The 15,693-nt window shown below is 41.7% G+C and overlaps 1 protein-coding gene across 10 annotated transcripts in view; it reads left to right on the top strand.

The window, feature by feature from the left end:
* Positions 1-15,245: 15,245 nt before the first annotated feature.
* Positions 15,246-15,693, top strand: part of LAMA2 (laminin subunit alpha 2) — a 475,192-nt gene continuing 474,744 nt past the window's right edge. For 6 of the 10 annotated variants that reach the window (XM_044424799.1, XM_044424771.1, XM_044424816.1 and 3 more), the window contains exon 1: positions 15,249-15,464. In XM_044424799.1, the coding sequence (XP_044280734.1) occupies positions 15,335-15,464 (130 nt within the window). In that variant the 5' untranslated portion in view covers positions 15,249-15,334. Of the gene's footprint in view, positions 15,465-15,693 lie in introns of all 10 variants that reach the window. The other 4 variants (XM_044424833.1, XM_044424824.1, XR_006414199.1 and 1 more) reach the window with 3 other exon arrangements.

The following is a 15,693-nucleotide window of genomic DNA, read 5'->3' as shown; positions in this document are numbered from 1 at the left end:
AGTGGAGCAAGCTGACTAGAAAAAAAATCAATGCATTCAAAACATAGTGCTGGAGGAGAACTTTGTGGATACTCTGGACTGACAGAAAGACAAACAAATGGATCCCAAATCATATGAAACCAGAACTTCTCGTGGAAACAAAAATGATGAAATTGAAGCTGTCATATTTGGACACACCATGAGAAGATAAGCCTCACAGGAGCAGGCAATAATGCTAGGGAAAGTCAAAGAAGGAAGAAGAGGAAGACCAACTATGAGATGTGTTTGATTTTACAAGAGAACACATCTCATAGTTCTCTTGAAGAACAGGACATGTTGCAAGGCATCCATTCATACGGTCACTATAAGTTAGAGATGACTTGAGGGCATATAACAACAACTCTTGTCTTGAGTATATAAGCAGAGCTGCGTGCATCAGACCAAAGTTGTGTTTAGTCTGGCATTGTTTGCACAATGGCCAATTAGTTGCACACGGACAGCCCAAAAGCAGGACATGGATGTAGGAGCAGCTCCTCACCCATTCATGTTTCTCAGCAGCTGCTATTCAGAGGCTAGTACCAAGCAAGGCTAGTACCAGCTGATGGTTGTTCTTCTCCATGAATTTAGTCAATCTCCTTTTAAAGACATCCAAGTTGGCAACCAGCTCTACATCTTGGTGAAGTGAATGCCATACTTTAACTGTGTACTGGATGAAAAGTGCTTCCTTTTATCTGCCCTGAATTTCCCAGCATTCAGCTTCAGAGGATGTCCCTGCAATCAAGTATTATTACAAAAAATTCTCTACTTTCTCCAACTTTATAAATGCATCTTGTTCTCACTTATGTTTTTCTAAGCTAATAGACCCAAACCTTGTAACCGTCTACATAGGACAGTTGTTCCAGACACTTGATCTTTTTGTCCTTTGCTGCTTGCCTTTCAGTTTTACAATGTTCTTTGTGGTATGATGACTAGAAGTATATACAGTATTTCAAAATGTCATAACAACATAGATTTGCATCAGAGCACTCAGTATAAAGTAGTAGACATCGATACCCTTATCTTCCATGAAGTTTTTTAATCCTCTTTTTGAACCATCACTACTAAAAAATAAAATAAAAATACAAAAACATAGGATTTAACTATGGAAATTTCATGGTAATTACCTGCTGTATGACGAAGCAATTTATCTATTCTGAAATTGCACCATTCAGCATCACTGGATGACTCCAGGGACTGCATGAGTAAAAGAAGCACTAGTCCTTGGAAAATTTCCCAGTGTGTTGCTGATTGTTTTCCTGGTTTACTCTAGGTTGTTGTTTCTAAAACACAACTCAGCATAGGTCCTAGCTATCTGTTGATCAGAGACAGAAGGGAGTTTTTGCTTGAAGAGGGTGTGGGGCTTGCAAAAATAGAAATATATCAACAATTAATCCACCAACACTTTTTTTAATGAAAACAAGCACACTTGATTGTTATTCTGTTTGTTCACAGGCTCCAGAGCAGCACACATATGGTTCCCAGGTGGTCTCCTGTCCGGGCAAGTATAACAGCCTGCTTAGTTTCAGTGGGAGAATCCCTTTGTGTGCCAATAGACTGCTTTCTAAGGCTGGTGTATCCAGCTACATTTTTCTATTGAATCCTTTTTAGTCCCACTCACTTACAGTCCATATAAATAACTACCCTGAAATTAAACTTAACTGCATGAAACAAAAGGATTATTATAAGCTCTATTAACATCAGGATTGAAGTGAGGAGCGCAAAGAAAAAAACCCAGAAACAACACACACTGCTGTCTCTATCTCCGAAGAACAACAAAACATGAAAGAAAGGGTGGGGAAGGAATAGCAAATAACACAGCAATGTTAAACAGCTTTTTAGCCCCTGCTAAGAAAATAATAACTCCTTACAAAGTCCATCTCCTCTCATGTGAGCTCTCCAGTGAGCAATAGGCAAACCCCAAAGGACAATAAACTTGATTTTTCCTGGAACAAAAGAGGGTGGAAGTTATTTCCAGAGCAAAAGACCTTGAATTTCCTTTCAGCAGTTCCAGATGTTTGAGCTAATAATTGCTGATGACTTTAGCTGATCATAGCTATCAAGATAAAGTGTTTAGGAGCTGAGGTCTATAATATATCAAAACTGTCAAGGAATGTAATGTTGGAGGCCATGTTATTGTTTCACTGGTAAAATGGTGAAGGCTGTGGAGCTTCACTAAGAAGTTCTCAATAGATGAAGAGGTGTTGCTGGATGGAATATGAATTCCCAGCTTGGACAATAGCTCAAAAAAGTCATATGCTCCTTGCCTGAGTAGTCACATCATCCCATCAGGCCAATCAGGTACCACTTTAGCCAGGAGACTTCAGGAGGTACCATTGCTGCCTCCCCTTTATGTAGGCAATGGTGGTCTGCAGGCCTCTGGATTTTCCCCATGCGTTGCCAGAAAAGCATCCAGTCAAGGTACTTCCCTTGCTACCGGTTCTGAGTGCTTGATGAAAAATGTCTCCTCTTTGCTTTTGCTTCTTTAAATTTTAACTATATCCAAATAGCAGCTTGTAATTCACTTGACAGAGAAAGACAGTTGTTAAAATGATGCACTAAGAATTAAAATGGCAGCTTAATTTATAAGGTTTGAAACCTCAAAGTATATACCCATGTGTGAATTCTATGATTAGCCATGTGTAACTTTTTGTATTACGAAAATTGGTTGCAGTGTGTAGGTATAGGAGTGTGTGCTTTGTGATTAGGTTTTGGGCACCAACTCTAGCATTACAATTTCTATGTCTCCAGAAAGTACAGGCTTTCATTAACAGTCCTGGATGCTGAAGTTCTGTCATTCCCTAACTTAGTTTTTCCACAAGCAAGCAGCAGCAGCTTGGCCAGGTAAGTCTTTGGTCAGGAGAACCCAAGTCTCTCTTTAAAAGGGAAACATTTTTGCTGGTGTTTCTCCAGTGTCAATGCTTCCAGTTTTCAGTCTTCAGGAACATGTCATTCCAAACAAGGGAAAGGTATTTAGTTCTTGGAAGTTCTTTTTGTGCAGGATCTGCATTTTGCCTCTAACCTTGAACAGTTTTGGTCAAAACACTAGCTTCTGAGTACATTGTTCCCAACTTGGTTAATAGAGAGTATTGCAGTTGGCAATATTTTTCCATGACTTTTGAGAGTCTCATAATTGCCCACTCTTCTAGAAAATGGGATTGACTCTGAAGTCCCTCAAACAAGGGAACCATTAACAAGAAAGGCTTGAGTAAACAAGTTGCAAGCACACAAAGCAATTGAAGTCAAAGATATTCGTGTTTCCAAGTTCCGGATTGATCCATATCTGAAGCCTCATGTATCTAACAAAGGCTTATTCCTTTGTCTTGGCAAAGTCAGAAGTGGAGGCACCAAGCTTATGGTTAGCCAAAATAGGGTATATTTGTACTGCTTCATAACAACATAGGTTTCAGCCTTGAGGTAGATTTCTAGGTTTGTCTTACTCCCAGGGAATTGCCTGTGGAATTAAGGCCTTTGCATGCATGGTTTTTTATGAATAGGTGCCATAACGCAGAGATTCTGCCCAATGCAATTGTAAGGGGTGGCAACAGGGCTGACAAATGCACTTTCACACATCTTCGGCCTTTAGAGATCATCTGAACAAGCCCCCTGTTCAGCCAAATCATCCATGTTTGTGCCAGAAGCCTCATGGCTGACAGATATAGTCCAAGCGAATAAGGCCTAGGATGGATAACTGGGAAATACTGCCAAACTAAAGGTGGCCATGATAAGAACAGTGCAAAGTCATCCTTCGGAGATGCAGAATTGTCTTGATTTGGCTCTGACTCTTCCTATTCTGAAGCTAGAAGGATAAGAGTTGTTAGAACCTGACTAAATTGCTAGAGGCTAGGGGCTCAGTCCTATTCACGTTTATACAGAAAAAGTCCCCATCATGCCACAGTCTGTTGTAGAAATTTCTTCTGTCTTACTATGCATAGAATTGTCCCCTAAATTTGTTCTCTGTGTGACTCTCAAATGTGCTTCTGTTACTGGTACGGCTACACTGCTACCTCTGTCCTACTGTGCTGTGTGCATGTGTGTTTTCATTGCCTGGGTTTCTTCTAAAATGCACACAAAACATAAGAACGGTTTCTAAATAATTGTTCTCATTGGGTCTCTTTATAATAACACCATATTATCGTAATGCAGCAATGGTTCTTCTGCAATTCACACTAACTTACCCTGTTCTCAAAAAAAAAAAAAAAAAAAAGGCACTGTATGGGATAGGTTTTGAAAGAAGAATATCACCAGAAGGACCTTTAGGATCCAGCGATTATGTATTAAAAAAAACCTAAACTGTGGAAAGTGAAGCAGATGGGCAATATCTGGACATTTAATTTCTTAGATATAGCCCATCTGGTTTGCTCTCTGATTACAAGGTTAGTTTGCAGTACTACCAATATTCTGAAAAGCTGGTCAATAGAATTTGACAGATATAGTCTAATTTAATATTTATTATTTTTGCAACTCATCAGCTTCTGGCAGAAGCCCATAAAGCTTTGTTGATGGTTGATTAAGTCTCACAGTTCCTAGGTCCAATGCATGGAAAAGCTAAGATACATAACAGACTAAATTTAGTAGTTGCTAGTTCCCTACATTAATCAGTTCCAGCAATTTTGGCAGCTTTCCCCGTGCAACAGACGTCGCAGTTAAATGAAGATGGTAATGGCTATTTTTAAAAGCATTTTTTTAATTGAAAGCATCAAATGTCATCCTGAGCTGGTTCTGGTTTCTCTTGGCTGCATCGGACTGAGAAAAGCAAGAGGGGTTCTTTAGCAAACATCTGATCATCTCAGAAAGTCTCTGCTGAAGCCATCATAAAGGGCCACATGAGAGGTGAAGTTAATTGCACAAATTCAATGAAAGTGTCTGTTGGCAAGAACAGCCAAGCAGCCATGCAGTGGGGAGGGGATACCTAGCCCTTTCCCTCCTAATTTGGTTCACTATCCTCCAAGCAGGTATTTGCATGAAGAGGACATGGTGCCCATGAAGGCTTCCTCCCCTGTAGCAACAGTTCTGGCACACAAGGCAGGGGAAGAGATGGGATTTTTATTGAAGCAGGACTGGGAAAGATTAAACTCTCCCTCTTCACTTTCTGTAATCCTAAATGCTGCTCAGCTGCCTCACGAAAGCAGTTACAAAACTAAAACAATCCCCAACCCATGCATGAGAATTGCATTCTCACAGTTAATATCACATCATTTCTCTTTTGGCCCTTTCAAAGGATTCCTGCAACGGCAGGAAACACAATGGGGCGCTTTCACAGGCAAAGGAAAACACCAAGAAAGGCACTTCTCTGGCGGTACTGAAAACACATAAGTATGGCAGGACCGGGCTCCAAGGTTTTTCTTATTATCCTTAATGGAAATGTGCACATTTCTCTTTAGTCTCTTTGGAGCACTCCATTCAAGCCTTACACTAATTTCAATACTCTTTCTTAGGCTGGATTCAAATGATAAAGTTTGCTCAAATAAAATGAAAGTTAGGAAAGCTTATTTGAAGGCCTCCAGTTTGATGATGTTCCATAGAGTTCTAGACAATAAATTATATACACACACGAAAAGATGAACAACAGTTCTTGCAAGCAGCAGTCTTGAATGAAGGACTGGTGGGTGCACTAGAGGGTGCTTATCTCTTCCCCTCCAGCTGTTTTCATCTTCACAGTTCATACCTCCAGCTGCTTTCTCCCCTTCCTCATGGCTGGGTGGGCAAAAAGATACAGCTACCCTTTGATCTTTTCCCCTGTGTGCAAAAAAATCAGGATGGGAGTATTGAGTAGGAAAGCAACCAAAGGGGGAAAGATAAAGCATTTTTCTCCTGCCAGCCCACTAGTTCTCTGCTTAAGACTCCAGCCTTCAGGAGCTACTTTTTATTTAAAAATGTAGTTTGACATGGGTCATCCTGCCAGGAATAGGCAGGTAGCCCATTTTGTGGCATCAGAGGGTTGACAAGCTGGGAACAATGGAGCCACTGTGCACAGCTGCTCTTATAGTTAGACAACACTCCCCCACTGAAGCATGTTTTTAGGCTGTCTTGTGAAAATGCATGGCTAGTGATTTGTTTCCTCTATTCTTTCCTGAAGCAAGCCCCACGGAATCCATAAAACACTGATATATTAGTGGGGCAGATGGGGGTAGAGCTTATTATAACTTGAGGCTGCAGTGATATGGGCATGAATGTTATGTGCCACAAATACAGAGTGGTGGCGGGTAGAACTGAAGCTGAAAGAGGCCCAGGAAAGGAGATCAGCTCTACTAAAGGCTAGAGAGCTATTTCTACTTGGTGGCTTCTCTCTCTTCACTTCTCTTTTTAAATACACATCCACACACACCACACTACCTTACTTTCCAGAATGAAGCTGTGCTGCATCCAACTCCTGCTGGGGTTCATTCCATTCTATTTCTTTTTGTTAGCTGACAGTCAGTTTCTTAAGGGATCCTGGAAGCCAGTGGGGCTTTCCAGCAGACAACATTGCCTTTAAAAGAATAGAGATTACTGATGAATGAGTTGGAAATATGCATAGTTTCATAAACTTTTGAGGTACCATATAAGGGATTAGGAAAGAAAGATCCAATTTACTTACATTATGCAAAGATAGTCCATCCTTTGCTGCTGGTGCAACTTCTGTAGAGATGGATAAAAGACATAGAACAAATTAAAGGGAACCTTCAGTTTCAAAAGCTGAGGCCTCAAAGCTCCTAACTCAAACTCCATCTGTATCTTACACCTTTTAGCTTTCATGTTTGCCTTTCTCATTCTTCCTTCATTTTCTTCATGCCTTCACAAAACAATGACCTGTGCATAGCTGCTGCGTGAGAATCGAGTGGCAGCCGCAGTCCCTTATTTAGACAATCCAATGCATAAGTGGAAATACAAATTAAGCCCATTTGGTCCATTAGAACACAGCTTCTTGCTTTGTCAGAATTGCAGCTGTATTTCCTGCAGGACTAGGATTTTTGGTATCACTCAGAAGCAGAGTCCACATGATGGCTTTACATTTTAAAAACAAGTGCATTATTTATTGTTCATAATTATTATTCATTCCAAAAGGAAATATATATCGCAACATTTCAACCCACAACTCAACAATACAACAGATATTTTAAAGATCATTGTGTCTACTGGTGTAAGCCAAGAATACAAGGAGAGTGACTGTCTGAACTCAGGTTGGCTGATGACTCTAGACCAGGTTCATAGCACACCTGTTACTGCACTCTTCCCATATGTCTTTGGCATCCTTTCCAAAAATTGCATACATTTCCTTGTCGTGGTTCCCTGATCCAGACATTCTCGTTGCTCCCTCCTGCCTGTTGGCATAATAGAATTCTGGGTCAAAGCATTCCATATGCAGCTACATGATCCTATTAGCACAATAACTGGGCAGATTCTTTCATCCTTCTGTTTGGAATGAAGGTCAGCACAAGCTGACATGAGAATTAACAACCACCTTCCTATGCAGGGAAACTGGGATACACTGAGGATGTTCATTAAATCAAAAAAGCAGCGGCAAACTGTCCCACAGGTTTAAAGGCCTTTGTTTAATCCTGTAGGGGTTGAGCTACTTTGGCATGTATCACAGCTGGTTTCGCTCACTAGAACCCACACCTACACCTCTCTCTGATGCTGAAATTGGTACCGTGCTGCTGATCTTTCTGCTGAAATTTTGTGGCAGGGAACCAGGGTCATAAAAGGGGATATTTTTGGCTTAAATCAAGGACCACAGGGAATGTACACTTTGTTTTAAAGCAAAATTGCACTTCTGGGAGCACTCTCTCCTACATGAAAACCACTTGCTCATCAATGGCACCTTCTCCAATTTGATGAAGGTAACTAGTGGGGTGCCACAGGGTTCAGTCCTGGGCCCAGTGCTCTTCAACATCTTTATTAATGATTTAGATGAGGAAGTACAAGGAACGATTATCACATTTGCAAATGACACAAAACTGGGTGGAATGGCGAACACCCTAGAAGACAGAATGAAGATCCAGGGCAATCTTGATAAACCTGAACACTGGGCTGAAAGTAACAGATTGAGATTCAATATGGACAAGTGCCAAGTCCTCTACTTAGGAAAAAGAAACCAAATACTTCGATACAAGACGAGGAATACATGGCTCAACAGAACTGAAAAAGAAAAAGATCTTGGGGTAATTGTGGACAATAGGCTAAACATGATCCAACAATGCAATGCAGCTGGCAAAAGGTCAAATGTCATTTTGAGATGCATTAACAAAAGTATTACTTCCAAATCATGAGAAGTAAGTAGTTCTTCTATACTCCTTATTAATCAGACCTCACCTGGAATATTGTGTCTAATTCTGGGCACCAAGATTTAAGAAAGATGCAGGTAAATTAGAAAGGGTTCAGTGGAGGGCAACAAAAATGATCCAGGGTTTGGAAAGAACTGCCCTATGAGGAGAGACTGAGAGAACTGGGCATGTTCGGCCTTGAGAAGAGAAGACTGAGGGAGGGCATGTTATCCCCCTAGAAGTACCTCAAAGGCTGTCACAAAGAGGAAGGTCAAGATCTCTTCTTGCTGATACCAGAGTGTAGGACACAGAATAATCAATTCAAGTTGCAACAACCCAGATTCAGGCTGGACATCAGGAAAAGCTTCCTCAGTGGAACCAATTGCCTAGAGAGGTGGTAGCTCTCCCACAACAGACACATTCAAAAAGAAACTGGACAGCCATCTGAGAGGGATGGTGTGACTTGGTGTCCTGCACCAGCAGGGGGTTGGACTCAGTGGCCTTCATGGCCCCTTCCAACTCTACTATTCTATGATTCTATGATACAGTAATAAAGCAGATGTGTGATCACTGGTTGTTTATTGCGACAGTGATATGGCACACATATCATACCGCCTACATGTCTGTTTATTCAAAAGAAATATGTTTAAGAGTAGAATGAGTGTGTATTGTATCAGAGTGGCAGTTGAATTTAATTAGTAGGCTTTTCAGAATGAGACGTAGTTTAATTCCCTGTTGATCTTGACTCTTATCTCGGATTTGCCAATTAGCTACATAGCCATCATTTTTCATTCCAAACACCACACTTTTTTGTTGTGGATAGCCATTCATTTTTATAATTGGTATAACACTTTTAAAATGTGCAAAAATGGAGAATATATCACTTCTCTTTTAGCAGAATACTCTGTTTACTGTAGCAAGTATGAATGTTGGTCTGTGTATCCAACATTGCACATTTCCAGACACAGTTTGTGGGGAAGTAGACATCATTGATACATTCGTCCTATCTAAGCCATGCTGGCCCATTTAGATTTTGTACTATCTATATACTCTCCTCCTTCCAAGGAACATTCCATCCACTCTTGTCCCCTCACAGCTGAGCTTTGGAGGTAGGTTGGGATATGACAAGGAAACTTCCTGGCTAAGCAGAACATAAACCCAGGCACAGAATCCAAGGAGACACTTACACTTTGCATACATGCCACCTATTCCATTGCCCAAATGCCTACCACCACTTGCACACCAGTATACTTCCAGGATAACTGAAGTTAAATACTGATTTCTGTCTGCTTTGACACTTTCCTAGGAAGCACTAAATGCCACTTGCATAAGAGGTGGTTCCACTTGTGCAACATAACTGGCATTGCGTGCAGCTTGTGGAAGGAAAAGAAAGAAGCCACTGAGGTGGAAAGGGATCAGAACATACATGCAAGTACGCACTGGATCCTGCCCCAGGTCTCCTTTATCCATTATCCACTGGGTAGGTCCTTATTTGAACTGTCTTAAATCTATGCAGATAAGTAATCAGCATTGCTAAATTTATTCTGAAATGTATAAAGTCACCAGTAAAAACAACAGCTGCAGAGATCTTAGTAGACTGATACTTTACATCTGGCTTTGCTAACTCCTAATTTCAAAATCAGGTCTTGAATAGGTGATTTCTGTAAGAAATTAACCATTCCACTCTAACTCTGTGCATGCTAAGCAGAGAAGGGTGTTTTTCTATATGCTTAAGAGTGACAAACGGTTAACGGCAAGAGGTTTCTTATTGTTGCTGTTTTACTGGAAAAAAATCCATACCTATTTCGAGAATGCAAAAGAAGTAATGAGAGTTCTTTGAAGACAAAGCACATATATTGTTTTGGTCCAGGTCTCAATATTGCTTGCAATTTCTGGAAAAAAAGAGTTCAGTTCAACATGAATGAGTAGTGAATAGAACAAATGCATTGTCTATCTTTTTATCATAGAGCAGAATACTTTTATTGTTAGCACATTGCAGCATGCCTTTGAATTGAATTCTGAGTCTGAAGTGGTTAGGGAAATATGTGAAGAGAAAAGGCTTTGGGGGCAGTGCAGGTGTTCCACGCATCTGGCTGGGAAGTGAACTCACACAAAATCTCTGCATGTGTGTGATATGTAATCGATCATCTTCACCTTATCCTCAGTTTGTACAATGCTTTTTTTCCTGCAATGCCAGTTCCATGATGCAGAGAGACCTGTAGATGACTGTGATGTTTGTTGCCCTGGTATATTTTTAATATAAGCCACCATAAGGACTTATAGTCCAGCAAGAAAAAGTTTTAAATTTTGAAGGCTGGAAATACATTTAAATAAGGACATTCATGCCTGTGGACTGAATCTGTCCCACGTGGCATCTCAGTTTGTCCTGCCAGGGCTCCCCAGCTGGCCAGATCACCTGCTATGCAACCACTGCTTTCCCCCAATCACTGTTTGTTTGGTGGTTTCCTGGATGTTTTATCCCATGCTTTAAGACTGAAATGCTTTTCCTAAGACTTAGTGCCTGGCAATAAGAGCTTTAAGCTAAAATATACTGTCCTGCTTGTTCTGCATTTAGCTTCACTCATGTGTCCCCCAAGAACATCTCCAAAATTAAATTCAGCTCTTGGGTGGAAAGATGCTCAACATTCCTGGTCTACAGCATTTAATCTGTGATGCCAGATTCATATATGTAAGTGAACGTTTAGGGTATGACCTGTTTATTTGGAAGTAAGTCACATGATCTCGGGGGATGCAGTGATGAATAGATATGTATAGGATTGCATGTATTTATCCATTGTTTAGCCAAGAAAAAATGAACACACACACACGTGTGTGTGTATGCATCAGCCCATGGCTGGCTGCACTCAGAAACCTAAACTCTTTATTTAAATAATTGTTCAAAGACATCAAATCCCTGTACACAAATGTGCCCTTAGTTCAGACCTACCGCTATAACATGGAGATGGTGGTGATGCTGATTATTTTATGGCTTAACTGTACCATCTTCCAAACTATCTGCATTCAGAGAACACTGCATTCACTCGCTCTCTCCCTCCTCACCCCCACTCCAGAAATAAAGCCACCATGTTGAAAGTCTCTATTGATCCATTTTTTCTTGGACAAATGTGCAGGAAGCCTGGAAGCCTCCATGTTGCCCACAAAGTACAGTCCCAAGTCATGACTGGGCAAAAAAGAAAGGCAGGACATTGTGGACAATATAAATGGGATTATCTTGCTTGTGCAGTATTTTTAGAAAACTTATTTGTGAAAGTGCAAGATACTTCTAATTATAATTTGAAAGGAACAACACTGTACGCTACGATATTGTATATCTGCATATCTCAAGAGAAGCAATATAGTTAAGGCAACTATATTTTTCAGGGTTTTGCTTCTATAGCCTAGAAATGTTTGTTATAAAATACTAAAAATATGAAATATGGCATAAGGAAATAATTTGCCGTGGTGCAAAATCAATAATAGCAAGTGTGGGTTTTCTGGGGCTAAGTTGTAAATGAACACAATATGTGAAATTGTGAAAGGTACCTGCTGTTTATATGATACAGACATTAAGGTGTAGACCTTAACTTACAAGAATGAATAGATTTTGAAGTGCCTCCACTTTTCTCTTAAATGCATGAGTTCTTAAAAAATATGCTTTATTTCACATTTTAGAGAAATAATGTAAGTAAACCAAACAAAATACAAATAACCAGATTCATCTATGAATAAATGAATCCAACTGTGATTGCCTTTGAGAAACAACAGATGGATTCAATGATAACCTTTTTTTCAAAATCCCAAAATACTTCACTTCAGTTTGGATCAAAGCAATAGGACAACTACAGGTCGTTCCCTACAACAGTTTATGCTATAATAACAAATTTGCCTTTAAAGTGCCCAAACATTCTTTTAGGCTAGATCTAACCATTCAGCCCATCTCCATGGAAATCAATAGGATATCATTGCATACAGGTGTGCTTAAGATAGTTATCTTTGTTTGGGTCTGTCTTAAGCTTTTCTTATCTCACAGTGTAGTGTCACACCAAGTGAATTGCTTTCTCCGCATTCCAATCACACAAAGCCATAGCAGCTCCATCTTTTGGACCTTTTATATCAATGTGATTTCTTTCCCTGTCCATTTTCTTCTATTATGTTTCTTCCCTTTTGCTGTCTTGAAATTCAGCATGCTCTTCAGCAATCTCAATTCCATTGTCAAGATCTTTCTCTAGGTGTCCTTCTTCTCCAATATTTCAACCCATACAGGAAGAATGGCAAGGAAATTGAATCATAGATATTGATTTTAAGTTCTAATGAAATATCTTTGGCCTTCTGAATCTTTACCAAGTTTACTGCCCTTGGAGCATGTAATCCAATCCTTTTTGCAAGATCCTCATAGCTATTTCATGTCACCTTTGCAATTCAAACCTTGTTGTTCATCTTCCAAAATCATATAAATAGTTCTACTAGTTATACTTCTTTATCTCCAAAATACACATTTGGGAGACCACAAGACCACACCCCTGTACTCAGTTTAGAACAGCCAAAATATTTATGTTCAGTTGCTAATCTTAAGAATGTGCACTTCACCAATAAGCAGACATTTCTCTTTCATCTAGATATAAATCAAGCAGTACTGGTAATGAAATTGTTGAAGTGTGTTACCTGATGAAGTTTTGGGCTGCAAGTTGACTAAAGAAATTTTAGTCAGTTTATCTGCTGGTACTTATTCTACTGATTTAATTAGTACAAATGTCAATATGACTAAAATAAAGATTTTAACAAAAATGCTGTTGCATTTATTTGATGCATATTTTATGTTTTACTGTCTTATTCGCATTTACTATTTATTCATTTACTTATATCTATATTCTGCCTTTTGTGTCCAACTTCTTGGGCAGTGCAGTGGAAGAAACTATAGTTTGCCATCCAAGGGAGGATCCACAAGTTCTTCTCACCGGGTTGTGTTGGCAATTTGGTGACCACTGCGGCACTCACAGAAAGAGAACAGGTGAGTTTATGAAAGGATGCAGTGACTGCTCCTTCTGTGAGGGATCCTCCCTGCCAGAGAGAGAAGATGGGCAAGTGGGCAGAGTTTCTGAGCACTCCTTCTCTGTAGGCAGCATTTTGGGCCCAGTCCTCACCACTGCAGTGTCCAGAGAAAGCAAGGAGGAGAGATGGCAGGAGTAGCTGCTCCCTTCTTCTGCTTCCACACTTCCCTGCTTTTGCTCAGAGGTTAAGCTGAGACTGCACATCACCCATCTCTCGCTCATTACAGACTGTTCAGATAGACTTGTCTGATTCTGAACAGAAGGTGGCAGACCAAAATGCAGAGGAGGACATTGGTGTTTCAAGGTTACCTAGTTAAGTCTCTCAGATAGACTGTGAGAAGCTGCCTACTTTGGAAGGGACAGAAGGGTTTTCAGGAGGCGAGTAGATGCAAGACCCAGACCTTGACCGGGTAAGGAAGCTATGGGAGAAATGAGCTCAGTTCACTCGTCTATGGCATTTATTTATTTATTCATAACATTTCTAACCTGTCCTTTGCATGGTCCCAGGACGGCTTACAACAATTGAGTAATCACACAAAATACAATTAAAATATGTTGTAACTGTAATATGTTGTTAATTTGTATTAAAATTATTAATTTAATTATTAAAGTGATGGGTAAATAAAAAGGTCTTTACCTGACGCTGGAAAGAGTAGAGAGTCAGCGCCAGGTGGACCTCTCTGGAGACCGTATTCCATAGTTTGGGTGCCACTGCAGAGAAGGCCCTCCTCCGATTAGTTACCCTCTGTACCTCCTTCAGAGATGGTTCCCGGAGCAAGGCCTTCCCTGCCTATCTTAAGGGGTGTGAGGGCATATAGGGAAAGAGACGTCCCTTCAGATATCCTGGTCCCAAGTCATTTACGGCTTTGTAGGTTATTACCAGCACCTTAAATTGGGCTTGGACTTCACTGGGAGCCAATGAAGCTGACAGAGCCGATAGGTGTTATATGAGAATAATGACCGCCCCATCAGCAACCTGGCAGCTCTATTTTGTACCAATTGAAGTATCTGAACCATTTTCAAAGGCAGCCCCACACAAAGCATGTTACATTAATCCACCCGGGAGGATTATTGTAGGTCTTGCTCTGCAGTCTTGCCCTCAAACTACATGCCTCATGAGGGTGGAGTCAGACACCTTACTGAAAGGTAAGATGGAGGGGAAGATAGCAGTTTGGGTCCCAGCTGTCATGAGCTGCTTCCTTCCCTCTTTCCTTTTGGTTATCAAACTCAGGACAATCCCTTGAAGAGCAATTTGTTTACTAAAACTGCCAAATTACAGAGCATTATGAACTTTAAATAGCCTTCTACCAAGGTTGAGGGAGAAGCATCTGCCCATGTTAAGACTTAAAGGAATTGTCCTGAGTTTAATAACCAGAAGCAAAGAGGAAAGGGCCCAGCTTATGACAAGGCACACAGGAGGCTTTCTAACTGGGCTACTGTCTCCATGAAGGAGAAAGGAGAGATGGCTATTTCCTTGCCTTTGCCCACCCAATCAGTGGCTATCCCTTCAAAATGAAGGTGCCAGGGTTCAAAAGCAGTCTTTCCCAAATGTATATTTAACATCACATTGTAGTAGGATGGACAAGTTGTAAGGGTTCTTGCTTCATTGCCACTAGACCATCTGTGCTGGGGGCTTGTGTTTAAATATTTCCTTCTCTTTCTGGGCATGACCTTGTCGTGGTGCCCTTCTCTCCATCCCAGGCATCCATCCACCATCCATCCACCCAATTCCTTTCCGCTCGGCTGCAGCCTCCCGCTTTGGAAGGCTTCCCCGATTGCATGCCGTCTTGTGACCCAAGCCGGGGGAGGGCGCAAAGGCGGCGGGACAGGGTGTGGCCTCGCGCGCCGTCTCCTCCCTTGTGGCCGCAGCGGGGACTTCGCCTCCTCCTCCTCCTCCTCCTCCTCCTCGCCTCACAGGCAGCGGCTCGCTTCTCCCCTGCTCATTTCGCTGCCCGGGAGGGGAGAGCGCGAGCGCGAGGGAGCAGGAGAGGAGAGCGCGCGCCGGCCGGAGCGGTGCTCGCCGCGATGACGCGGGGAAGTTTGCCCGCTCTCGTGCTCCTCGCCGCCTTACTGAGCCGGTGCGGTTCGCAGCAGCAGCAACAACAGCAGCAGCCGTGGCGGCGGTGGCAGCAACAGGCAGCGCCGCAGCAACGAGGTACGGTAACGATTTTGCGGCATGGAAAGAGTTCCCCGGAGTGCAGCCCGCCGCTGGAAGGGCGTCTGGCCAACAAACGAAAAAAGCACGCGCACACTCAGCCCACGCCGCTTGCTGTCCCCCGCCGTCTGTCCTCCTTTCCTTCTGCTCTTGTCCCCTCCATGTGGGTTTGAACCTTCTCCCCGCCGCAAAGACGAGAAGCAGCCCGCCTTGGTGGTGCGGCAGCGGG

Source organism: Varanus komodoensis, unplaced genomic scaffold (genome assembly GCF_004798865.1).
Source record: "Varanus komodoensis strain SLA01 unplaced genomic scaffold, ASM479886v1 scaffold1, whole genome shotgun sequence".
Classification (NCBI taxonomy): domain Eukaryota; kingdom Metazoa; phylum Chordata; class Lepidosauria; order Squamata; family Varanidae; genus Varanus; species Varanus komodoensis.
The sequence above is the reverse complement of the archived record's forward strand: the minus strand, read 5'-3'. Positions and strand labels throughout refer to the sequence as shown.